The 26,379-nt window shown below is 41.0% G+C and overlaps 1 protein-coding gene across 2 annotated transcripts in view; it reads left to right on the top strand.

The window, feature by feature from the left end:
- The first annotated feature begins 739 nt into the window (after positions 1–739).
- Positions 740–26,379, top strand: part of itpkb (inositol-trisphosphate 3-kinase B) — a 46,911-nt gene continuing 21,271 nt past the window's right edge. The window contains exons 1-2 of one of the 2 annotated variants that reach the window (XM_035774941.2): positions 740–1,159; positions 4,044–5,308. In XM_035774941.2, coding sequence (XP_035630834.1) covers positions 4,172–5,308 — 1,137 coding nt within the window. In that variant the 5' untranslated portion in view covers positions 740–1,159; positions 4,044–4,171. Of the gene's footprint in view, positions 1,160–4,040; positions 5,309–26,379 lie in introns of both variants that reach the window. The other variant, XM_035774940.2, reaches the window with a different exon arrangement.

The raw sequence follows: 26,379 nt of genomic DNA, 5'->3' as shown, positions 1-26,379 counted from the left end.
TGCTGTTTGAAGGGTCATACAGAGGCTTCCAAAAAGGTTCAAATGGTTATTGATATCACATTGAGTAACATAAATTATAAATTAATTATAAATTATTCAAATAACAATTGTGAGAAAAATGTTTTACAACTTGCCTACAAGACAGCAATGTATAATTATTAATGTATGGTCTGATTTGGTTGATAAGGGCCATTAGGGAAATTAACACTTTCCCCTAGAGCCATGTAAATAGCAATATGCTAAAGATATGCTAAGAGCAGGGGCAGGAAGTGATATTCTCAAGTAAAAAAGGCAAATATTTACTGTAGGTAGTCCTATAATATTATATAATATTTATTCAATAAAACGTTTGCTTTAAAATCTAGAATAAAGTAAATAAAACACTGTTTGATTGAACAGTGCTCAATTCTCCATAAAGTTATAAAATGTCGTTGTAGTGACAGGTAGCATTTCACCTTTTGCACGGTTTGTGGCTATACAATGTAGAACAAACATGCAGAATGTGATGTGACTATAATATCAGATCACTAATATTACTAAAATGTTATATTGTTTTACCGTTTTTGGGTTTCTTTTATCGTTCATTATTATGATCCTGGGTTTATAGAATACATTTCACTCCAATTAAGTTTTATTATGTGATGACCCAATCCAGATGCACTAGCCCAGCCAAAAACACAACCCAAAACAACGTCGGTTACGTCTCAACCTAAGGCTGTGTGCGTATCAAGCTTTTTTCTTCCCTGCTAGGCAATTGGGAGAAAAGCTGTTTGTTGCGTAGTAATGACTGTCTGTGTCTACTTCCTTCCTGCTTTTTGTAGTAGCCTACACTAAGCAAACAACAGCCTAGTAGCCTACTACGCCGAAGCGAGGTGTTGAAGAACTCAAAGGGTCATAAGAGCAAGTATTTTGGACACGCAGCGGGAGAAAAAGTTAATTTCTGGGAGAACTGGCCTTCCTTTTTTGCCTGTCCGGAAATAAGAAGATTGCGTGTTGTGTGAAGTTCGCTCAACAGGTATTGAATGTTCTGAGACGCGCTGGATAGCTGTGCTCTGTACACATTCTCATCGGCTTTGATGGTTGGTCGGACAGCCACCCGTTCGATATTTCAGAACTCATAGAGCGGTTTCTATTACGACGAGGTGTCTGTTAGTACAAGGTAAGACGCTCATCTCCAATGAGTCTGTTTGGAGTCTTTTTTAAACTTTACAAGCAAATTGTCGGAATGAATTGAATGGCGTTGGTAAAAGCTATTTAGATAAAACGTTCTTTATATAACAGCTTTTTAGCCTTTATTTACAACCACGCTGCACACCAATATAGAAATGTGAAAAATTAACAAGTGATATGAGGTACTGTTGTATTTAGCTATTGACAACAAGGGAAAAAGCAAACCGTTTTTGTTGTTACAATGTATCAACAATTTTGGAACTCTGTTACAACAACTGTAAGGATATAGCCCAGATACTGCTGATGATAATGATCATAATAATATCATTAATAATAACAATAATACATATATTTATTATTATTGCTATTGTATCAAAGAAGGTCAGAGAAAATATTACTAATGATAGTTGAGGCTTATAAACTATTGCACTTTTTCTCTTGGTTTCTTATTGTTATTAGATGAGCTAAACTATTGATGTGGATTTTCTAAAGAATGTCATGATGGTTATGATCCAAACCCAGTAAGCATTTTATAACAATGGCAAGTTGAGCTTGCAGTAAATCTCACATGCAGCTATAGATTACCACGTGTTTGACAGAGATATGTAGTTATTGTACTGGAGAGAATCTGCTTTATGTCATATGAACCAATTATTGTCAAAGTTAAACAATATATATAAATTAAACAAAACAAACGTGTAAATCGTTGAATATTAGTTCAATCAAGTCCCAAATGAAATACAGCCACCGCAGTCCATTTATTGTACGGACTCGATTTATCTTTGGCAAATCCTCATGTTTTTTTTCTTTTATTTGCGATGTTTGCATATGTATTATTTTTTGTTGCCCGGTCATACAAAGAGAGACAATCATTTGAGTTAGTCAATGCTGACTAAGTTCCAGGGAGGTGATGGAGAGTTCATGGGAACCATCACAGGTTCTACTCCCTCTATAGAGGCTGGACGTGCTACTTTGCCTCTGAGAGGTATGGGTCTGACTGGGAGAGAAAGACGCAAAGTAGTTGGTCAGAATTTGACCTGTCCCCAGGCACCTGGCCAGAGGCACAGGGGTGTCCCTATGAATGCCTGCTAAATAAATGTAACCTTTATTTCTCTAGGCAAGTCAGTTAAGAACACATTCTCATTTACAATGACGGCCTGCCGTGGAACAGTGGGTTAACTGCCATGTTCAGGGGCAGAACAACAGGTTTTGACCTTGTCAGCTCGGGGAGTCAATCCAGCAACCTTTCGGTTACTGGCCCAACACTCCAACCACTAGGCTACCTGGCTGACATCTCCTGCCTGGCTCTCCTCCTCCTCTCTGCCTCCAGATGGTGGGGACTGGGGAGGCTTGTGTGGGGAGCCACACTGCAGCTGTAATTCAAGCATTATGCCACATGTTAACCAACATTTCAGTTTGAGGTGAACGGTAGTATTTTCTGTAAGGTAATGAATTGTTGTTCCATGGTGTGCCAATGTAACAATATAGATCTACTGTGGGCTTGTGCAGAATATAGACAAGTGTGCCATTTTCAAAGCAACTAAAACTCATTTAGAACCATTCATAGGAAAATCCAAAGCCCAACTCTGTCTGGTAAAGTATACAGGGAATCATTTTGAAATGTTATGTCAATGTCTTGTTTGTGTAACATACATTCAGCAGGGATGATGATTTTCTGGGTTCTGATCCAGGGTGCCCTTTAAACAATACTTCTTAAATGTCTTGCATCAGCTCTTTTCCCTTAAAAGGGAATAGTTGATGTGTTCTTCTCTCCCTGCCCCCTGAAACACTAATCTTGCAGTATTTCATATAAATGTAGCTTATACTTCATCTTTCCTTCTGTCTTTTATGTTTATTATGATTCACATATTTTCCAGAGACTCTAGTCACTGCAGTTAACCTACAGTAACAGTATCCCACTAGACAAACACTGGTTGAATCAATGTTGTTTCCACGTCATTTCAATTTAATTACGTTGAACCAACGTGGAATAGACGTTGAATTGACATCTATGCCCAGTGGGATACTTGTTTCTAGATCCCTACATTTGAGCTCAGTCAGGATATGCTTACTCACTCTCAAAATTGCCTACAAGCCTTGTTATGGGATTATTTGTTTTGACTGTTTTGTGTCACAGGTTAACTAAACCAACGTTATGTGATATAAAGATTCAGGAATGCAGTCAAAGTATTACGCTATTAATCACATTTCTGTCTCACTGAAGCATAGACATAAATGGCCGTGTAGATGTTCTCCTTCAGAAGCATATGTTTTAGGTATTTGGAATACACTTTGTATTTTGTCCAGCAGAAGACTTAAAACTGTATTTCCTCAAACGCTGCTGGACCTCATTCGCAGACAAAATGTGGGGGCTGCCCTAGATTAAAAAGAAAACTGAGTAGACAAGCACGTCATAAAAGAGCAAGGCCAAATAGCCGTATCATTCCATTTCAGGAACATGTAGTTTATGGTAGAGAGCTACAGTGAATCTCTCTCTAAGACTAATGGCAACAAGTAAATCTATTCTTGTGTCTCATTACTTACAGTACATTTTAAGTAACAAAAGTTAAACTCTGGGTATTTTCTTAGCTAGAGAAAAAGAAAACACATTACTATTTCATGCAACATTGATTTGTTTCTTGTATAGGCAAGTAATCCGCCTTGCCTTGGGAAGGAATGCTACCTTTGTGAGGGATTTGCTGGGTCATATTTTTAGAACAAAATGAAAGCTACACACTCATTAGTCCACACTCCACAGTGTGGGAAATAAGCTTTATTCTCATTAAAATGCACGTCATATAATTTCAGCCTTTATTGAAGCTTTCACTGACTATGTTTTGTTTTTCCTCTCCAACAACTCTCCTCCATAGAAGATTCAGCAGGAAATTCCACCTCTCTTTTCACATACCCCACCAAATGCTATGGTGGTGTGTAGATGCCAGAGCACCAACCAGGACTAGAGCTAGATGGGAGAACATACTGACAGTACGAGTCTGATACTATGGCTGCTTATGCCCTGAGCAGTCTGATTATGATGAATAGCAACAATCTGAAGAGTGAGAGCAGCCCTCGGACTGGGAGGCCTGTGCTCCCTGTGCCAGACCGCTCCACCTACTGCAAACTCCTGGTGACTGGGGGCCCCTACAGCCCTGGCAGCCTGAGTCCTGGCTCCCCTGGGGGCTCCTTCGTCTTTCCCCCCTCTCCAGGCCCCAGCAGCCCCAGGGCCCGCTCCCCTTGCCGCCACCCTGATACACTGGGGGTGATTGTGGGCAACCGTGTCCGCCGACTCAGCAGCAACGGAGATGATGAGGCCCCAAACGGGGAGGTGAAGCGCACAGTGCAGCTCCTGCAGATCCACCGGGAGCTCCTGAATGTGGAGGTCAACAAGAAGGTGGGTCTGTTCGAGGCCCAGATCTCTGGCCTGCGCACCCAAGTTCAGAACGCTGAGATCCAGCGCAGTCCTAGGGCCCCGCGCAGAACCGGCCCAGCCTCCCAGCCCAGTCAGCCCACACAGGTGCCCACACTCAACTCCCCATTGAGAGACTGCTCTCCAAGCATTCCCAAGGAACTCCAGAATGGGAAATTATGTCTCCGCTCGGAGCAGGGAGTAACGGGGAATGGCAGAATAGAAAATAGCACGGCTGACCCAAATACAGAACAGGGAAGTCTGCTTGTGAAGAAATCAGCAGGAACCTGGTCCCAAGCTGACAGTTCAGCAAGCAGTCACTCCCCAAGTTCACTGAGGATTGGCAGCTTCTTGGCAGGCAGTGACAGTGAGCACCCTGTGGAGAGGGCCCAGACCTGCATGACAAAGGCAGGAATGGAGCCAATGGAAATCCAGCTGCAAGCAGCCTCGGCATGGGCTGACAGAGAGGGGAGCTGCCCAGATGTGGGGACCACCATTCCAGCCGTCATAGTAACGGACCACGGGATGGAGGCCCAGGGAGAAGGCTGTGATCTGAGCAGCGAGCCCCAGCACAGCCCCAGATCATCCCGAGCCCTGAGGAAGCTGTCCTCCTCCTCAGCCTCTTCCACAGGCTTCTCCTCCTCCTGGGAGGAATCAGAGGACGACATCTCCAGCGACCCGGAGAGAGCCGAGGGACTGTCACCTGCCCTCCTTAACACCCAGCAGAAAGCTGTGAGTAACTCATTTTTATTAAGGAACAAACTCATTCATTATTTAGTCTGTCACTAATCAATGTATCTTCTCTTTCACATTGAATGGGTAGATAGATAGAAATCTAATTTTACCCAAAACATTTGGTTTATTGTTCAATGAAATAGGGACTGAAGTTAATAATTAAAGTTTTAAGAAAGCTTTTTAGGTAATTGGGAAATTCTGTTTCGACACATTTAAGTGGCATATGTAGGTCCGTGACACTCCCATCTCTAAATTAACTTGTAAGTTTGCTAGAGGGCCTCTCTTCCTCAAGTTCTTTGTCACACGGCGCTCTTGCAACAAACCGATCCGCTTCCTCCCTGAATAACGGTTGACATTCTCACTAATAAAGGTACTTCTGTGTCCCGTTGTCAACCTCAGAGACTATGACTCTGACCGCTGTTGGACGTTCTTCAAAGAGAAGGCTTCTGGCGTGGTTTATATATTAGGGGATGTGTATACAGGTGTAGGATCTTCATATGACCAGTTTCTCACAGCAGGAAAATAATCCTGCAGCAACAGGAAATGCAAATGATTGTGTGGATTATAATTAATGGCCATTTTTGTGGGTGTTGACACATTTTCAGTTAGGGCAAATACAGTCTGAAATATTTAGGGGAAATTACAAACTTTAAAAGCATTTTAAACCTAAAATACATTACAAGTTGGCATTTCCTACTGTTCAGGAAATTTTCTTGCAACAACAGGATGATCCATTTAAGATCTTACATCTGTACGTTAAGGGAAGAGTTTGCTTTAAAACAATGCACCAGGATTTGCTTACCCTAAGTGTTAGGACCAATAAATGTCATTAGTGGTGAGTGTGCTGCTGCTGGATGGTCTGAGATATTAATTACAATATACCTCGGAAATCGTCTGTGAGAATTTGTCATCTCATTAAAACCTCCTTGGCCTGTCTACGTCTGACTCTGACCTTATGTCTGAGATGCGTCACTGATTACCGCCATCACAGTGTTGTATTGCTGGGTTGCAGCTGGAGCACACACACAGACACAGGCCTCCAGTGGCAGACTAAAGTGGCAGGATGAGGATAATGTGCTCCACATGCTGTACGGGACGTGTGCCAGGAGATCCATGTGATGTCTTGTCTGGGATAAACAAGTAAATCAGAGGGAGAAAACACTTCATTGTGCCCATCTGGGCTGACCAAAGCAAACAAAATAAATATATGAATGCAGAGCACAGCCGCAAGGCTTAGATGGCCCAGATAGCCTTGAAGTTAAGTGAATGGAACTGTGCTGGTTTTGTGAAGGCTGTTTACACTGTAATTGATTTGCTTTGGAGAGGAATGTGTTGCTTTTATGTATCCATGACAGGGAGGCAGTCCTCTTTTACTGGCCTATGTCTGAGTTAAGTGTGAATCCCAGAAAAAGAGAAAATACACTTAGCAAGCTACTTGATGATGATAGATGGCAGAACCATTACCCAGGAGACCTCTGCTTATTATTGAGCGATATTATCTTGACCTTAATGATACACTGATCTGTAATTGATATATTGCAGTGAACTCAGATTGGTGGTTAAGGTGTTTGGAGTGCAGACAGGAGAAATTGACCCAGCTGGAAAGGGCATATTCTATTTTATAATGCCATTTTTTGCTACCTTCCAATTAGTTCAAGTTAACTGGGTATAAATAGTAGGTTTCTGGGGTCTATTGGCTATAGTTTATACTTACTTTTCACACTATTCTCTTATAAGGAATTAGTTATATGTGAGTCGTTTCACCAATTAGGTGCCTTTGGAGTAGTGTAACTTGTTGAGATTATTTTTGTTGCTTTATTTCACCTCATTTTAACATTCAGTCATAAAAAGCACGTTCCCATCTCAAGAGGTCAAAAAATATATACTATAGTAACTGCCTATTAAGTGCCAATTAAAGTTGACCATAACAGGTTTGACTAGTTCCTCTTAAATCATCCATAAATCCCCTTGTGACAGGGGAAATGGAAGCTTATTTCGTGCAACAGGGATGGGCAATTGAATGCAAGCGTCACAACAAAATGTTGATCGTTAAAACATTTCTAGCCTTTCTTATCTATGGGTAACAGGATTACTGTGTTATGTTCAAACCGCTCAGGTTTCTACCACAAAACACCAGAAAATGTCCAAAAAGAGTAGAACCAGCTCGCCTGCTTTTATACTGTGATTTGACTATTAGATGTTTAACGTTTCTTTTGAAAAACAAATATTTCAAAAGGAATAGTTTCACCATATTAAAACGAGAGTTCAGTTCATGTAACAAGGTTGACCTTGGAATGAGGGACATGTTTTTTTTTTTCAACTTTAAAATCAATCAGTAATAACATTAAATACATAATCATCTTTGGAAATGACTTTGTCAAAGCAGCAAAATAACTAGGGCTTTACAGTCATGGTGAAAACTTGGATAAATGTTGGGGTCAAGATCATAAAGTCACAGAGGATGCAGAGTGAATGTCAAAATGCTGCATTTTGGAACTCTAGCAAGTCTATTCATATAGAAAATCTGACTTATTGAATTGACCATGTGGTCTATATTAAATGTAGACTCCGTGAAATGACGTTCCCATATGTGCAGCACCGAAGATATTGAGATGAGCGAGACGGAAGACTTTGCTCTCACACATTGTATCTGCACATGTGTATGGCTTCTCTTCACATTGTTCCAGCGTGGTAGCCATGGAGACGTTAAACCTTGCGCTTCAACACCTTAAGTTATTGTGGAAATTGACATTATGAATGTCCCTAGGCAGGTAGTATTGTTTACACACAGACTGAAAACCTTCTAAGCACTTCAACATGTTCTAGCATCTGCCCCCTTCCTTCCTTTCTTAGTCACAGCAGTAGATTACACCAAAGTGATGGCAAATACCTTAAGTACAATACCAAACCATAGCCATGGGAAGTAGGGTGCTGATTGTGCTGCAGAATCCCCATAATTTTTTATTTGTATTTTTTATATATATAAAATCAATACACAAGTATGTATTTTTAAACCTGCATATTTAGTTAATATTGCCTGCTAACATGAATTTCTTTTAACTAGGTAAATTGTGTCACTTCTCTTGCAACAGAGTCAGGGTATATGCAGCAGTTTGGGCCGCCTGGCTCGTTGTGAACTGTGTGAAGACTATTTCTTCCTAACAAAGACAGCCAACTTGGCCAAACGGGGGATGATTTAACAAAAGCGCATTTGCGGGAAAAAAAAGCACAATCCTTGCACGACTGTCCCTAACCATAAACATCAATGCCTTTCTTAAAATCAATACACAGAAGTATATATTTTTAAACCTGCATATTTAGCTAAAAGAAATCCAGGTTAGCAGGCAATATTAACCAGGTGAAATTGTGTCACTTCTCTTGTGTTCATTGCACCCTGAGTCAGGGTATTTGCAACAGTTTGGGCCGCCTGGCTCGTTGCGAACTAATTAATTATGACATAACATCGAAGGAACAGCAATATTTAGACTTAGGGATGCCACCCGTTAGATAAAATACGGAATGGTTCCGTATTTCACTGAAATAATAAACGTTTTGTTTTCGAAATTATAGTTTCTGGATTCGAGCCATATTAATGACCAAAGGCTCATATTTCTGTGTGTTATTATGTTATAATTAAGTCTATGATTTGATATTTGATAGAGCAGTCTGACTGAGAGATGGTAGGCAGCAGCAGGCTCATAAGCATTTAGTCAAACAGCCAGCAGCTCTTCGCAACGCTGATAGCGTTTCAAACGTCACTCGCTCTGAGACTTGGAGTAGTTGTTCCCCTTGCTCTGCATAGGTAAGGCTGCTTCGAGGGTGGCTGTTGTCGATGTGTTCCTGGTTCGAGCCCAGGTAGGCGTGAGGAGAGAGACGGAGGCTATACTGTTACACTGGCAATACTAAAATGCCTATAAGAACATCCAATAGTCAAAGGTATATGAAATACAAATCGTATAGAGAGAAATAGTCCTATAAATACAATATTAACTACAACCTAAAACCTATATTGAAGTCTCATGTTTAAAGGAACCACCAGCTTTCATATGTTCTCATGTTCTGAGCAAGGAACTTAAACGTTAGCTTTTTTAATATGGGACATATTGTACTTTTACTTTCTTCTCCAACACTTAACGAACATTATTTAAACCAAATTGAACATGTTTCATTATTTATTTGAGGCTAAATTGATTTTATTGATGTATTATATTAAGTTAAAATATGTTTTCATTCAGTATTGTTGTAATTGTCATAATTACAAATGTAAAAAAAAAAGAAAGAATTGTCCGATTAATCGGTATCTTTTTTTTTAATTTGGGTCCCCCAATAATCGGTATCGGCATTGAAAAATCATAATCTATCGACCTCTAGTACGGTTGCATTTTGGCTTTGTTTAGATGGATGAAACCAGTGGGCAGCATACAGACACCACCGGCTACAGACCTACCTTAGATCTTACTTGCAGTGGTGTAGTTGTATTTGTTTAGATGATGGAGCGCAAAATATATGTAAATTACGTCATCATTTCCTCAATCAACGTTTGTACCGACAGCGTTTGTACCGACAGCGTTTGTACCGACTGGGGGCCCCTACAGCAACCCTGTTCCTGGCGTGCTAACGTCCTGTAGAATTTCACTCCAACCCCAGTTGGAACTAACCCGATTCATTTGATAAACCAGCTAATTATTAGAATCAGGTGCGCTAGATTAGGGTTGGAATGAAAACCTACAGGATGGTAGCTCTCCAGGAACAGGGTTGGAGAGCCCTGTAGAAAACATGTATAAAATGCATCCTCCAATTGCAACGTCTGCCAATGCTCACACATATTGTCTCAAGAAAATGTTATACAGTGCATAGCAAAACATTCTAAAAACCTGTTTTGCTTTGTCATTATGGGGTAGTGTGTGTAGATTGCTGAGGGAAAATGTATTTAATCCATTTTAGAATAAGGCTGTAATGTAACAAAACTTGGAAAAAGTCAAGGGGTGTGAATACTTTCCGAAGGCACAGTGTTTTTAGTACACTCCAACACCAAGTTAGGCATACCTCATTTCAAAATAGGCCATCATCACTGTCAATCATGAATGATAACGATTTACGTTTTACCGGTGAAACTGCATCTGCATGCCAATCATTTGTTTGATCTCAATCAGTTTCATGCATTTCGATCTTCTTGAATTGCTGTTTCATGAGTGAATTAGAGCAGATGATGTTAACAAACTATTAAGCGTTCTTGTATTTTGTTTCAATCAAAGCATAATGTATATCCTGCATAGTGGCTCTGAGTTTTGGCACGTGATCATTTTTTGGGGACTATTCAGCTTCAGCTAACCATCCTAAAATGTCATTAGAAATTGTGTGTTTTGGTGGAACAGTAATGTTATAGGCCTGCTATGCTGTTCGGTTCTGTTATATTACATTCTAATTCATCGTAATGTGATCTTGCGAGACATTGCTTCAGCTTTGATCTAACTTTACTAAACGAGCACCATTGTGAGAAGTGATTATCTTCTGTAATAATGATAATAATAATAATGATAATAATAATAAGTGATGAGGGCTATTAGGTGGAGGCAACAGATCTTGAGTGTTATTTTACACGATTGGAGCACCCATCGTGGTTCTAAAAGGACTGTATTGTATAAACTTTGATTTGATTAGCTTGATTACAGAATAAAAGAAAACAGAGCACTATGAATATATATAATTTATTTGCAGATATTTAATAATCAAATCAATGGATGAACATAAGTATTGACCATAAATCATTACTACGTAGAATTGCAAGAAAATTTGTTTTAAAACAGCCATAAAATGTAAAGACCGCAGCCGGACAGGAGAAGCAGGTACGGGGAGTCAAACGTTTATTCAGGAACAGACAAAGAACATAACAGGAGCAGTGTCAGCACACGGGTAAACAACGACATATGACAAACATCAATCCTGAAGCAGGGAACAGAGCTAGGGAACAGACAGATATAGGGAAGGCTATAACACAAGTAATAGAGTTCAGCTAACTCCAATGAGCGCAGATGTGCGTGATGGGGATCGGCAGGTGTTCATACGGTTGGTGGCTTGATTGTGTAATTCTGGGGAGCCTGGCGCCCTCGAGTGTCAGGGGGAGGAAGAGCGGAAAACAGGTGTGACAGTACCCCACCCCCCTAGCGTCCCACCTGGGGGAGCCGGCCCAGACATGGGCGCTGGGCGAGTCGGCTGAGGCATGGGAGCCTGACGATCCGACTGAGGCATGAACGCCTGTCGATCCCTCTGCAACGTGGAAGCCCGATGATCCGACGAAGACGTGACAGTCTGACGAGCTGGCTGGGCGAACAAGACCTGGCGATCCGGCTGAGGCCCGACGTGAGAGGGGCATCTTCCGAGCCAACCGGATCAAGGAAACCTCTCGAGCCAGCTAGTGCGTGGAAGCCCGACGAGCTGGATGGGCACCCCTGGTTCATTCTGGGGCGACCTAGAACCAACGCCTCCACCAACCGGAACACCAGTACTCCCCGATGCTTCGTGTGATGGCTTTGGGATTCTGTAAGGACCGATGCCGGACAGGAGATGCAGGTACGGGGAGTCAAACATTTATTCAGGAACCTGGCAAAGAACATGACAGGAGCAGCGTCAGTACACGGGTAAGACAGACATCAATCCCGAAGCAGGGAACAGAGCTAGGGAACAGACAGATATAGGGAAGGCAATAACACAAGTAATAGAGCTGAGTCCGATGAGTGCAGATGCCCATGACAGGGATAGGCAGGTGTGCGTACTGATGATGAGTCGATTGCGTAATCCTCGGGAGCCTGGTGCCCTCGAGCGCCAGGGGGAGGAAGAGCGGGAACAGGCATGACAATAAAATCAAGCTTTTGGTGTGGTGTATTCATGCATCTCAATAAACTAGAACCTAAAATCATTATTACCTCCAACTTGGCCCAATTCATATTTTCAATTTCCCACCCTGACATAGCCTACCTTAACGGGCCCTGCGTCTCAACCAATAGTCAATATAGGTTAACGATCCAAAGCAGAGCTACAGCAACTTGGGCTTTACAGTGGCCACTCTGGTTTGCGTGTCCTCTGCAGAATGGTGCAGCTGTAACCAAATGGTCACATATCATTCTGGGTTCCACTGCGCAAGAGCAGATCGGTGGAGTTTTATAAACATCAAGGCAGACAGGTGATTTTTCTCTTTTTTCTATACGTTCTGAAGTTGTCAAGTCTCCAATGGGCCTCTGCATTGCACACATGTAGCCTACAGTTAATCATAATTCACCATAAGAAAGGGAAAAAAACACTATTTACCTACCTCTAGGCTGCTGTAGTCTACATATTTATTTGGTTTGTCATTGTATCATTTTTCATGAAATTTGTGGTAATTAAATATAATTTATTTAGAATTTATCCCCCGAAGATGTAATGCTCTCTCACGCTCCCCCAGCACTACGTATCTGATTACTTGTGAAGCTAAGGCAGCTGCACTGCACTATTTCATCAATAAAAATATATATTTTGGGGGGATAAAATTATTTGTTGCGAGCCCCCTTCCCCCCTCCCCCGCAAATAAAATCGCAGCACCCCCGACCCCGAACTACTTCCCGTGGCTATGCACCAAACCTATTGTAAGATGCTTCTTTAGTCAGGAGCTGTCTGCTCTGCCTCCAATGAGGTTTCCCAATCCCAACAACAAAAATAAAGCAAGTTTATCACTAAACAGTATCAGTCAAAAGTTTGGACATACCTAGTACTCATTTCAGGGTTTGTCTTTATTTTTTAATATTTTCTACTTTGTAGAATAATAGTGAAGACATCAAAACTATGAAATAACATATATGTAATAATTTGGTAATGAAAAAAGTGTTAAACAAATCAAAATATATTTTATATTTTAGATTCTTCTAAGTAGCCACCCTTTGCCTTGATATAGTTTGTCCAAACTTTTGACTGGTACCGTATATAAATGCCTATTCTATATTTGTTACTAAATAGTCATTATAGATCTATTGTTTATATTATCAAGCATTCAGATGGCTTTTTATAGTCTGGATGCAAATCTAATGCTTTAGCCAAGTTCTTTGTCATGGGTTATTGAGCTTATTAGGAAGGGGTTCTCTGGGCTGCGGGCACTGTGACACCCATCTGGAACCATGTCACGGTGGTGTCTCCTTTTCCTGTGTCGACCAGAGGAGGGAAGAGCCCTGCGCGACACAGCACAGTGTAGCCTTGCTAGAACTGCAGTGCAGATGATGCAGGCTTGCGGTTGCCTGTTGCAACAGGCACAATAACAAGTGCCCAGGGGAGCTGCTGTCTACAATGTGGTGCAGTCAGGTGTTTCTCTAGCGTTGTCAAAAAGTTGTGCGGTGGTTCAATAACATTAGTCATTAGTTGGACTGACTGTTGCAGTCCAACTCGCTCCCTGTTGTCCGAATTATCTATCTAGAATATTATTACTCACGTGATAGAATATATACATATTTGAATGATATCTTTGTCTTGGGCTGTGGCCAGTTGTTTTTTTCTAACATCCGGCTTTATATTTTTCTGTGAATTGAAGTTCACGTCAAGTCCAGGGATAGTCCTGCATGGCCAGACTCAGGAAGACTGAAGATCCAGGGGTTCCCCATTGGAAACCCCATGGAGCGTTAACTGTTGTTTTTGCAGTTTGTTGTTGTTCTTGTTGTTGATGATGCATGGGATGGCAGTAGCTAATAAGGCTGCATTTAGTGATGGCAGCTTCCTGTCTCCAACAGGAAGGATGAAGGGGGCTTATCACAACCACATGGCTGGACATGCTGTTGTGGTGCCTGGGCAACAGGATGTGATGTGTTATGGTGCAGAATGGTGACACTCACTCAACACAGCTGGGTAACACTTTAGACGAGTTCTAATGAGAGAGATTGACAGCTTTTTTTATATTATTGTTGTTGTGCTTTCCCTTGAACTCAGTGAGAGGGACGTCAGCAGTGATGTGGACCAAATACGCGCACACACATTTCACACACACACATATACCCCAAAAGCTAACTTTAATTTAGGTGAAGGATCTTGAGGGTTCAGAGCAATGGAAAAAGTAACACCCCTGTGGTAGCCTGTTGCCTGGGAGACCATGTGACGTCAAGCGAGGCCTGCTTCAAACAGCTGGGTTCTGTGTGCGTGTGCGTGTGTGTGTGTGTGTGCGTGTGTGAGAGAGAGAGAGAGAGAGAGAAGTGCTGCTAGGAGGGAGGGACCCGCTTTCTTATGCATGAGACAGGAAGTGCAACAATTTTTACATTCCCCCTCTTTTAGGTTGTATGAGGCTGACCCTAATACTCAATGGCAGAGCAGAGAGCTTAGCCTGGCTGGTTGGGTACCCACTAAAGGGAAAGTATCAGTGGACTCCTAATCAGTGTTTTTGTTTGCTATCTCACTCTGTCGAGAGAGAACGACAATTGCATTTCTCAAGTGGCTGTACTCTACTTATAGTAGTGGAGATTCCTTACTAGTTCTATATCTATGCCCGTTGTGTTATGAATGGTTTGTGAGTAATTGCCACTCAATCAACAACCTTGTGTTTAGAATTGCTAAACCTGTTGGATCCCCTTGTATAGCTGATGCTGCCTGCCACACAATTACCTACAGTGACATGTTGAACTCTAGTAAATAAGCAGAGAGGTGTTGCTTTGATGCTCTCTGCATAGATGTCTTCCTTTAAGGTGATTCATAGAAGTTGATTCACAGCCTCTCCTTGACTTTTATGTCTATAAACCACCTCCCATCTTACTAGCACAGTATACTATACAGATACAGGATCTTAATTTGACCGGTTTCCCGTAGCAGGAAAATAATCCTGCAGCAACAGGAAATGTGGATTATTGTGTGGTTTATAATCAATGGGCATTTTTAAAGGGATTGATACATTTTTTGTCTGAAATGTTGAAGTGGAAATTACAAACTTTATAAACCTTTTTAAAATGTGAATACACTACAAGTTAGCCTTTCCTGACAACAAGGTGATCAAATTAAGATCCTACATCTGTAGGTATAGTAGATGAATCTTATCCCTGGTGCTAGCTCACTGGAATGTCTAAATCTCACTGTTATTGAAGGAACAGCAATGGTGTGCATCAAACAACTCTCATTACATTGAAGCAAGTCATTTACCCAGCATGGGACCAAAGTAGGACATTGAGTCCTCTAGTCTAGTCTATTGTGTGCGTGTATTCACTGCAGGATTGTTATTTACACGTTTCCACAGGTCTACATGTCTCAGGGTATCAGCATAATAAAGAGAAGGCATGATGTCAGAAGAGGCCTGTTAAAGGATTCCCTTGTTTATGGCCCATTGCCAGTAGCTAGGTCTCTGTCTGTCTGTGTAGCTAGGTCTCTGTCCGTCTGTCTGTCCTGCTTCTGTATGGTTACTGCTGTGATGCTGCTGTGGGAAGACTAAAGCTGGATGAGCTTAGGTCACATTCTCAGGCTTTGCACATGGTTAGTATATAGGATGCAGAGTTATAACACGTTCACTGTTATTACATTCTTCAGAACCTTTCACCTGAGGATTAGAGATGAAAGTATACTTAAGTGAATTCGTTCCTCATTTAGTAGAAGAGTGGTGAGATCAATACCATACAGGAATATGACAGAATCATTTTGCGTGTTTGAAGAGTGGCTGGATGGACCTGAACTTTTCTCAGATAAAGGTCAGACAGACATATACATAGATCTTATTGGCCAGTGGAAAGTGTCTTCTTATCTTCACAAGATCTATCTTTTTTTGTCACTCGATAATTTTCTTTGTCGCAGATGTGGAAAATACTGTCGCCACCAACAAGCCCCCACCACTTTCCTGTCTCTCTGACAGAGGTTCCTCTTCAGGGGTTAAAAACCACTTCCTCCCTGTGCTCGGCGCTGTGCTCAGTGGAAACTTTAACAACGCCAATGAGGTGGAGGAGTCGCTGAAGAGCGGCATCCCTTTCCTCCTGCTCAATATAGAACGCTGCCTGGGTCTATTTTATCAGAACAATAGCACGACGCAATGAGGTTACGTGCTCTCCCCACGATTACGGTTCTGCCTCTTCCGGTCCCCAACTAACAAACTCGCTGGGGCTTTTGATAACATGCTTGTAGAATGGCTGGAATGGAGATAGAGGGATGGACGGATGAGAGAGGGGTAGAGAAAGAGAGTGATCTTCTGGCCCATGGCTGTCCTGAGAAGAGTAGCTGAAGATGTTTCACACCCAAAACAATTTAGTCAGGGCCCCTGTATACACTGGATGCCAAAACATAGGTTAATTCACTACAAATAAATGTCTTGCAGCATAACAGGGTGTATGACATGTATTCACTGGGGACATATATTCACTGGGATGGACTATGTTGAGAACGGCCGTAAACAAATCCCATCCTGTCATGGCTGTGGTTTATTCACAGTAGGATGGCACAGTCATACAGGATTAAGGGGAGAATGGAGGATCTGTGGGCCTTTTATGATGGATGAAGACTGTGGAAAGTTTGTTGAGAGGTGATACTGAGAATGTGCCCGTGGCCTCTGCCCTGCTGTGTTGTTTGTTTTGTTATGTTCTATTTTGACTATTTACCTCCAGCACTGGCCATGTGATTCTCATCACTGAGCCAGTCCATTAGATTACTGTGACTGATGCATTGAGGAGCACTTCATGTCCCAATTAAAGTGATAAGATCCAAATGCCATGAGCTCGACTACAAATCACCAGATCTTTCTGTACTGAGGATGTGATTGAGGAACAAAGGGCACAGTGTATGTATTTGGAAGCACAAAGTCAAAGGCCCTGAACGAAATGAGCAAAATCTACTTTTGAACAACAACTATCTACATCTACTATCTCCCGAACAAAATTAATGCTGCTTGCCTGCTGTGCTAGGATGAGGGTTGCAAAGCTACCGGTAATTTACTCAAGTTACCGGAATCTTCTGTAATTTTGGTAATTAACAGAAAAATCTATAGCAATATATCGTAATTGTGGTACTTGAATAACTTAACTTAAAAAAAAAGATTCATAAATAGTATTTTATTTTTTATCTGTGTCCATATTGTCATTGAGTTTCTAGTAGATAGACCATATGGTTCAAGAGAAAATAGCCTAATTAATGATGAAAACATCTAATTAACACTGACATAATTTTTAAAAAACTCTTCCACTACTGACTTTTTTCACAACTGCCACCAGTTTGAAGCCAAGACATTGATAACAAATACATTTTGACAGGGGCGCAACTTTGGTTTTAGAAGTGGGGAGGGCATTTTTTAAATGATTTTTTATTTAACCTTTATTTAACTAGATACAGTGCATTCAGAAAGTATTCAGACCGCTTGACTTTTTCCATATTTGGTTACATTACAGCCTTATTCTAAAATTGATTAAACAATAACCCATAATGACAAAGCGAAAACAGGTTTTTATAAATTGTTGCAAATGTATTAAATATAAAAAAACAGATCAGATTTACATAAGTATTCAGACCTTTTACTCATTACCTGAAGGACCTTTGGCAGTGATCACAGCCTCGAGTCTTCTTGGGTATTGTTGGGGGAATCTAAAGCTTGTTCCTGCATTTCTACACAATCCAATATGACCCATGGCCCTTCTAGCCGTCTCTATTTAGAACAACAAAAAGTAAGCAAAAATTCCCCCAGTCACCAAGCTAGGTAAGAGATCATTGTTAAATATGTTTCTTGTGGAAAGCTCCTACAGACCACCAAGTGCTAACAGTCAGTAGCTGGATAATGTGTGAAATGCTTATGTTAATGTATGTGATATATGTGGTATACTTTCTGGGTGATTTAAATATTGAATGCCTTTCATCAAGCTGCCCACTCAAGAAAGCATCAAACTATAAGCAGTGCCTGCAACCTGGTTCAGGCTATCAGTCAACCTACCAGTGTAGTTACAAACAGCACATTAATTAAATCATCAACATGTGTTGATCACATCTTTACTATTGCTGCAGAAATTTGCTTTAAAGTAGTATCCAAATCCATCGGATGTAGGAAAACCAAAGTTCCAAAGGCTGGGCCTAATATAATGTATAAGAGGTATGTTATGTAGTGATTCCTATGTTGCTAATGTAAATAATATTTGTTGGTTTGTGCTGTGTAATAAGGAGCAACCAGATGCTCCACTTGACACGTTTATGAAATTGCTTATTCCAGTTACTAATAAGCATGCACCCATTAATGACTGTAAAAACTGTTAAATTCCCATGTATTGATGAGGAATTGAAAAAAAAGATGGCTGCACAACCGATTGGCAAACGGACTGCAAATTGATAAAACATGTGACTAAACTGAATAAAAAGAAGAAGAATCTATACTATGAAAAATGTATAAATTATATAAAGGATGGCAGTACAAAGCTTTGGAGCACCTTAAATTAAATTTAGGGAAAAAGGCAATCTCAGCTCCATCATTCATTGAATCAGATGGCTCATTCATCACAAATCCCACTGATGTTGTCAATTATTTTAATTATTTTTTCATTGGCAAGATTATCAAATGTAGGCATGAATGGCCTACATTCACGCTGACACTACACATCCACTGGAATTGGAATTGAAATTGATGATAAAAAGATTGTGGGAGCTGTTTTGTTAGACTTCAGACCAGCTTTTGACATGATCGATCATAATGCAGGAAAAACGTATGTGTTATGGATTTACACTCCCTGCTATATTGTGGATAAAGAGTTACCTTGTCTCGCCTGCTCCCGCTCTCCCTCCCTGGCACTCGAGGGCACCGGCTACCCTTCTTTACACGCACCTGTCGCCATCATTACGTGCAGCAGCGCTCATTGGACTCACCTGGACTCCTTCACTTTGTTGATTACCCCCTGTATATCTGTCTGTTCCTCTAGGGTCTTCCCTGCGTCCGCATTAATTGTTGTTATGTGTTCCTGTCCAGACGCTGTTCCTGTTCCGTTTCATGTCCGTCAGCTATTAAACCTTCACTCCCTATACCTGCTTCTCATCTCCTGCATCGATCCTTACATACCTGTCTAACAGAACACATAGGGTGTTCTTTAATGGAAGCCTTTCCAACATAATCCAGTTAGAATCAGGAATTCCCCAGGGCAGTTGTCTAGGCCCTTTTTTCAATCTTTAATTTTGAGTAAAGCCAGTGTGTCTATGTATGCGGATGACTAAACACTATAAACATCAGTTACTACAGTGAGTGAAATCACTGCAACACTTAAAGTTAATTTCAGAATGGGTGTCAAGAAATAAGTTAGTTCTAAATATTTCAAAAACTTAAAGCATTGTATTTGGGACAAATCATTCACTAAATCCTAAATCTCAGCTAAATATTTTAATATATAATGTGGAAATTGAGCAAGTTGAGGTGACTAAACTGCTTGGAGTAACCCTGGATTGTAAACTGTCAAGGTCAAAACATTTTGATACATTAGTGGCTAAGATGGGGAGAAGTCTGTCCGTAATAAAGCACCGCTCTGCCTTTTTTTCACAATCCCCAAGTCAAGAACAGACGATGGGATATGCACAGTACTACATAGAGCCATGGCTACATGGAACTCTATTCCACAACAGGTAACTGACACAGGTAACTGATAAAAAACAGATACAAATACACCTTATGGAACAGCAGAGACACACACAGACATATGCTTACACACACACACATGATAAGACACATACTGTGCACACACGTACACATTGAGTTTGTATTGTAGATATGTGATAGTAGAGTAGTGGCCTGAGGGAACACACTTAATGTGTTGTGAAATGTAATGTCATGTAGTATTTTATTTTCTATATATAACTGACTTAATGTTGCTGGAACCCAAATAAAAATAAGAATGAACAAGATCAAAGCTAATTCAATAATCGATATTGTGTTGCACCTTTAACAAATACCCTAACAAATGAACAAATCAAGTACAAAGACTTTTGATTGTCTTTATTAGTAAGACATCCTCTATATCAAATTTCCACCAGACCTCCCAGACAGCCCCAGCTGCCTGCATACCCGACCCCCGCCAATCTAATCAATACCTCAACTCTCTCTCAACAAAATCCCCCCCCCCACCTTTTTTAAAAGTATTCCCAAGGGAAAGGTTTGGAAACAAAAGTAAAAAAATAATAATAACACCAGACCTCCCAGACAGCCCGAGCCGCCTGCATACCCGACCCCCGCCAATCTAATCAATACCTCAACTCTCTCTCAATAAACCCCCCACCTTTTTTAAAAGTATTCCCAAGGGAAAGGTTTGGAAACAAAAGTAAAAAAATAATAATAACACATACACCTACACATTAACACACACAATTAATATCATAGGCCTAGTAGTATTGTAGAGCTCTTTTTACTTGCACACAATATAGCTGGGTCGCCCCGTCCTACCCCTAAGGGTCCACCATCCTGCACTGCCCCAAACCCAACACACCCACTCAGCTTTAGGATCTTAGTGAAACATTCATTATTGGTTTTGGGTGTGTTATGCCAAGGCCAGAGTGACAACCCACAGGACGGCAGACATGCTGAGACATGCTGAGGTAAAATACATACTCTGTCAGAATTCAGCCAGCCTTCACAAGACCATAACATATGCAAATATGTCCCCTTTTGTGTTTTACACCTCCAGCAGAGAAAGTACATTTCTGAGTGCATGTTATTCAGATACACTGGCATATAGTATGTTCTATGGAGGGTCTTAAACTGCAGTCATTTATGTCTGAAATTATATGAACATGACTGGACATTCAAACACATCTGTATCCATTCATCATCATTAATAGCTTCTACCAGGTCTTCCTCACATTTTTGTTTTACATGCTTTGTGTCATCGGAAAAGCATCTATCAACCCTTGATACCGTTTGGAAATCAATTTGAGGTTTTTCAGACTGCCTTAAAATGGTTTCAATCTTTGAAACATCTGGCTTGTAAAGTGTTTGCTGCACAGAGAGAATAAAGTGCATCTGCAAAAATTCCCCTCAGCTTCGTCACAGACTGGTCTTCCCTGGCTGCCTGACCCTGCCTGACCCTGCTGAGACTCGTCACCATCTGGTCCTCCTAAGATGAGGCATGACAAATAATTAATAGTTGTATAATTTAAATGACCATTATTACCAGATCTAAGACTGTAGCTTTAAGCTACTGTACTGTAGCTAGTGTGGGGTCTACCAATCAACTCAAGATGGAAGTTTGTATCATTCACTGATTGTTAATATACTGCAAAATTCAACTGAGCTCCGTAGATTCGTCTTCCCTGGCTGTCTGACCCTGCTGGGACACCTGTCACCATCTGATCCTGCTAAGACATGAAGATCATAGTGTTGTGTACCGGCGGTGCACCATGACAGTGAAGCCTGTAGAGTTGTTGATTACAGTGTCAGTGTGAAAAGTAGGCAATTAGCTAGGGAAACTGATAAATCAAAAACTTTACATTGCTATACTGACTCTAATAAACTCACATTGTACAAAAAAAGTATTATCGGTCTTCAATCATTTGGCCGCTGTTTTCATCGTTTGATTCAGGTCTAGTATGAATGAGGCAAAAATAATAACGTTACCTACTTTTGGCCAGCTCACTCTCTAACGGTACATCAACTGGCGAAAGCTAGCTAAGTTAATTTACTTCTGTTGAAATGGGACAGAAAGGCTACAAAATATTTCCATACAAACAACAGCTGTTAGATAGCAATAATAGCCACCTCATATCATTATCTGACAGGCTAGAGCTGTACTGGCTGTGGTAGCTACTAGCTAGCTAATTCACCTCAGTCAAGAGGGGATGAAACATTAGTAAGCTAATGTTACATGTCAGTTACACGTCTAGCTCAGCACTGAGAATAAACACTAGTTGATTTTTTCCCCTGTTAAGTTAATTAAACAGTGGTTTCCTTGCCAGCTACATCAGTCAACTAAAGAGTAGCCAGTTTCTGCTCTGCTTGCTTTTACAACTCGGAGAAAAGCGCAACACATACACAGAGACATCAGCTGCCTCTGTTCATCTCTCCCATGCTGGTCTTATGCGCCAGCCTGTCTGCACGCTGTGTGGTGTCCGAGCGGTCCTAAATCCAGCCTCCAAACAGTCTACCCAACCGCTCTAAGGTGCCCACATAGTCCTAAAGCACACCGACACGGTTTTTAGTATAACAGTGCAATGATAAAATAGAGCGGGGCAATTTCTGAATGTGCATGGGGTGTGGGGTATGTCCCCAGTGAAAGTTGCGCCCCTGCATATTGACAGAGTACAATAAATACAAGTGTAAGAAAATAGGATATTTAATGCTGAAACCTTCATATTAAACACCAATGGTATTCACTAAGTTGATGATTTATATTTAGGAGAATGTTTTACAGCTTTGTCATTCTTTAAAAAAAAATGTAATCATCTTATTTAATTATGTGATAATGCCACACAGAGGGCCAGATATAATTACAGACACCTGTGATAGTTTGAAGTACCAAGTACTGGATGTCTTGTGATAGAGTCCTTGAAAGTTACCAAAATGCTGGTAGTTCACTGGTAAACTTTGAAAGTTTCCAGTAATATACTCTCGCTTTTCAACCTTAACTAGGATACAATGGCAACTTGCTTATACCTCTATTTACTCCTGGCACTAGGTGAGGGATTGTTTACCCAGGGTGCATTGCTGCAGCGTGGTGGATATGGTTGTAGGAAAGTATTGTGGTTTCACATGGTGCTAGCTGTGCTGTACTGCACTGAGCAGTACTGCACCTGTTATCTGACTGTGAGGTTGGCTCCAATGTTTGTCCTGTCTGTGAAATGAAGAGTTTAGATGTACAGACAGAAACTTGGGCTCATCAAATCATTCAAACCACATCACCGGGAGCCACGATCTGGAAGTGAATGTTGTGTGTAACATTTCTGCTTTGAGAGCACAAAGCAGGTTGAGAAAATATAGAGAATGTATGCATAGGAGTTGCAAATGAGTTGTAGGACAATTTGCCCATAACCTTAACATTTAACTAACTTAGTTTGATTATGACCAATGCCCACAACTGTGACGTTGTCAAAGATACCCAATGATGTAGACTCAACTCATCTGAATACCTGGTGTTTGGCCTGGTACGACCTTATGTCTTTAACTAAAGAAATCTATTTAACCTCTGTCGAATTTAGTAGATAATTTGCGTATGTAAAACCGCCTCAATAACGTAATTGAAACAGATAGATACAGCAGAAACTACTCCTCAGTAGTATAGTCATGTAAATCTGTCTCTGCATGCAAATACCTGATTATCATGTGGTACAGATCAAACCTTTTTCAGCTCTGCCTAATGACAAAGAGTGCATGGCCTCTAATGTCTGTGGACACAATGGTTCATTATGTAATGCAAATAATACACAAGTATTCCATCAAAGATTACATGTTGCTAGAAAGTAAACAATATATTCCACAAACAGGCCACAATATGCTATGATGGAAGTTGTTCCAATAAAGAAATTCCAGATTTCACTTGAATTGATAATTCTGTCAGATTTTTGCCTCAAAACACTGCTCTCCAGTGCTTGGCTTGGCTGCCAGAGTGGGTATAAGGAGAGGTATATTATGTTCTTCCTACATTTGATATTAGAGGAGATAATTATTTAGTCCAGAGAGGAGCAGTAGAGTTGGGGGAATCCATCATTCCAGGAATACAGGAAAAGGAAGTCGAAACAGGGACAACTCACCCAAAATACGTCACACCACCGCAGTGACCTCAGATCCTCTCTGAAGACAACCCCAGAGACTACTCAGGAAAGGAGGTTATGTAAATAGCCTATATATTATGGACTGCATTTGTCCTCTCTCTCTCTCTCTCAAAAATGTATTCTAGTACTGTAGTTAGCGAAACCATACGCTGTATCTGGATTATAAGAGCCTTGCTAACAGAATCAGTGTTTTATTGATTTAATGCCAGTTATAATATCTGGATATGAAAATAAACAACGATAACACAGCTCTTTTACTACCAAGTGTTTGCCAAGTATAAATACACTGACATTGGACAGAGCTGTGATTCTGTATGTTCACTGTGAGTTGTTGAGTGTTGGTCGGGGTGTTTGTCTGTCCGTCTGTTTGTCCCACCCTGTCCTGATGTGTGTCTAACATGCTGCAACCTGAGCAAACTCGTGTCTATGCCATTCCCACATGTTTGTGATTTGTGTGTTTGAGGAACTGGTGATTTGCATGGGCGAGCAGGACACACAGACTTAGCCCGGCCACAGGCAGCAGGGCCGTGTGGACGGACGCCGGGTGGCCTCTCAAGTGCTCACTCTCAAAGTCATACCAGCTCATTTGCATGGCCCTGATTTTGTTTTTCCAAGGTGGCTTTGTGAAACAAATGAGCCATAAGCCTGGTTGTCCTGCCCCTGTGAAGACTCTGATCATAGCAGTCAGCTATATCTGGAGAAACAGAGTGCAGCATCCATCCATCTGTCACCATGTCGTCTTTTGTCTCTCACATGTGGAGCCTGATTGTCCCTATGCTGGATGTTGTCTCAGCATCTATCCTCCTCTTCCTCAGACAGCTGCAGGTACTGTAACAAAAACATGCTTTGGCTTTAGAGGTTAGATTCTACTGAAGTTATAGCGGTTTCCTGCTACTGTATAAAGAGTTGTTATTCTCATTTATTAAACCATTACCATTACAATGATGTCTTCTATATGGGTCTTATCTCTGTCCTGATAAAACGTTATCATGGTTTGAAAGTTATGTTGAGTGGTCATTGTAAAAGGAATTCAGTGACAAGTACCTCAAATTTGAATTGTAAAGTGCTTTTAGATATGAAGAAATGAGTTATGACTGCTTATATTTATATTTAAATCCGCTATGCATTGTTGTGCATGTGCTCTCATTTATTCAGCATGGAAAATATTGAATGAATAAATACATAACAATTATCTGTCACAAACTTACATTCATTCTTTTGACCACCCATCTCCTCCCTCCTCCCTCCTCATCCTCTCTCTTCCTTCCCTCCATCCCTCCATAGCAGTCACTCCAGTCAGTTCCTGTCTCCCAGACTCTTCCTACATCCTCTGTTTCCCAAGTCTCCACCTCATCTCCATGGCTCCACTGCTTCCTCCAGACTCTGACTTGTTTTAATCCGTCTCTCCAGTCTGTGAGGGGACTGTCGGTCTACTTTCTCTCCCCGCTCCTCTCCCCCTTCCCCTGCACCCTTCATGTTGGCTCGGTGCTGTGGCCCAGTACCTGTCGGTCTGTGATAATAAATACAATTAAAATAAAATATATATATATTGTTTATATACTGTATGTATATTTATTAAGGTCCTTCCCAGTTTTCATATTTCACATTTCAAGCCATTACACATTTCATAATTCACAATTTTAAACAATTTCAGACAAGCTCATGGATATTTTTACACTGCTCAGAGGCAGTGCTTCTCAATCCTGGTCCCGGAGACCCAAAGGGTCACTAAACACTAATGTGTTTTTAATAACTCCCAACCATACCCCAAGCCACCGCGGCCTGGTCGGTTCTGTTTCCCATCATCCACCTTGATACAGACCAGAACTCCCAGTGTCTGAGCTGAGCTGTGAGAAATGTAGATGAGTCACTCACTCTCCTTTCATCTGAACACACATAAATATGACAGAACACAGAGATACTTTCTCTTTTAAACCGTTAACTCAAAGGGCGAATGGTTTCACAATTTTCCAACACTAATGATGGATTGGGCTTTTTAAGGGATATCTTTTGAACAGAACTAGGTGGAGCCGTTATATTGTAGTCGCAACTTACTGTAGCTACATTACTTTCTCACTGGATGGAGTAGCACCAGGAAAGCAAGGGCTTATCTGATTATACGTCGGATGTGTGTATACATGTGCATGAAAAAGATGACGCTCCAGTGGATAGCAGACATTTTACAGACTCCTGACTAATTCTGCTATTTTGTGTGTTTTTTTTTATGCTGATCTTTGTTTGTACATAATGTCTCCGCCATCATTTCCTATGACCGAAAACAGCTTCCGAACATCAGAACAGTGATCACTAACCTCAATTTGGATGGAAATTTCTACTTCAACGAGTTGCCAGCTCTGGATGTTCTGCTGACTACG

The sequence above is a fragment of the Oncorhynchus keta genome, chromosome 8 (assembly GCF_023373465.1).
Source record: "Oncorhynchus keta strain PuntledgeMale-10-30-2019 chromosome 8, Oket_V2, whole genome shotgun sequence".
Classification (NCBI taxonomy): Eukaryota; Metazoa; Chordata; class Actinopteri; order Salmoniformes; family Salmonidae; genus Oncorhynchus; species Oncorhynchus keta.
This window is presented reverse-complemented; position numbering and strand designations above follow the sequence as displayed.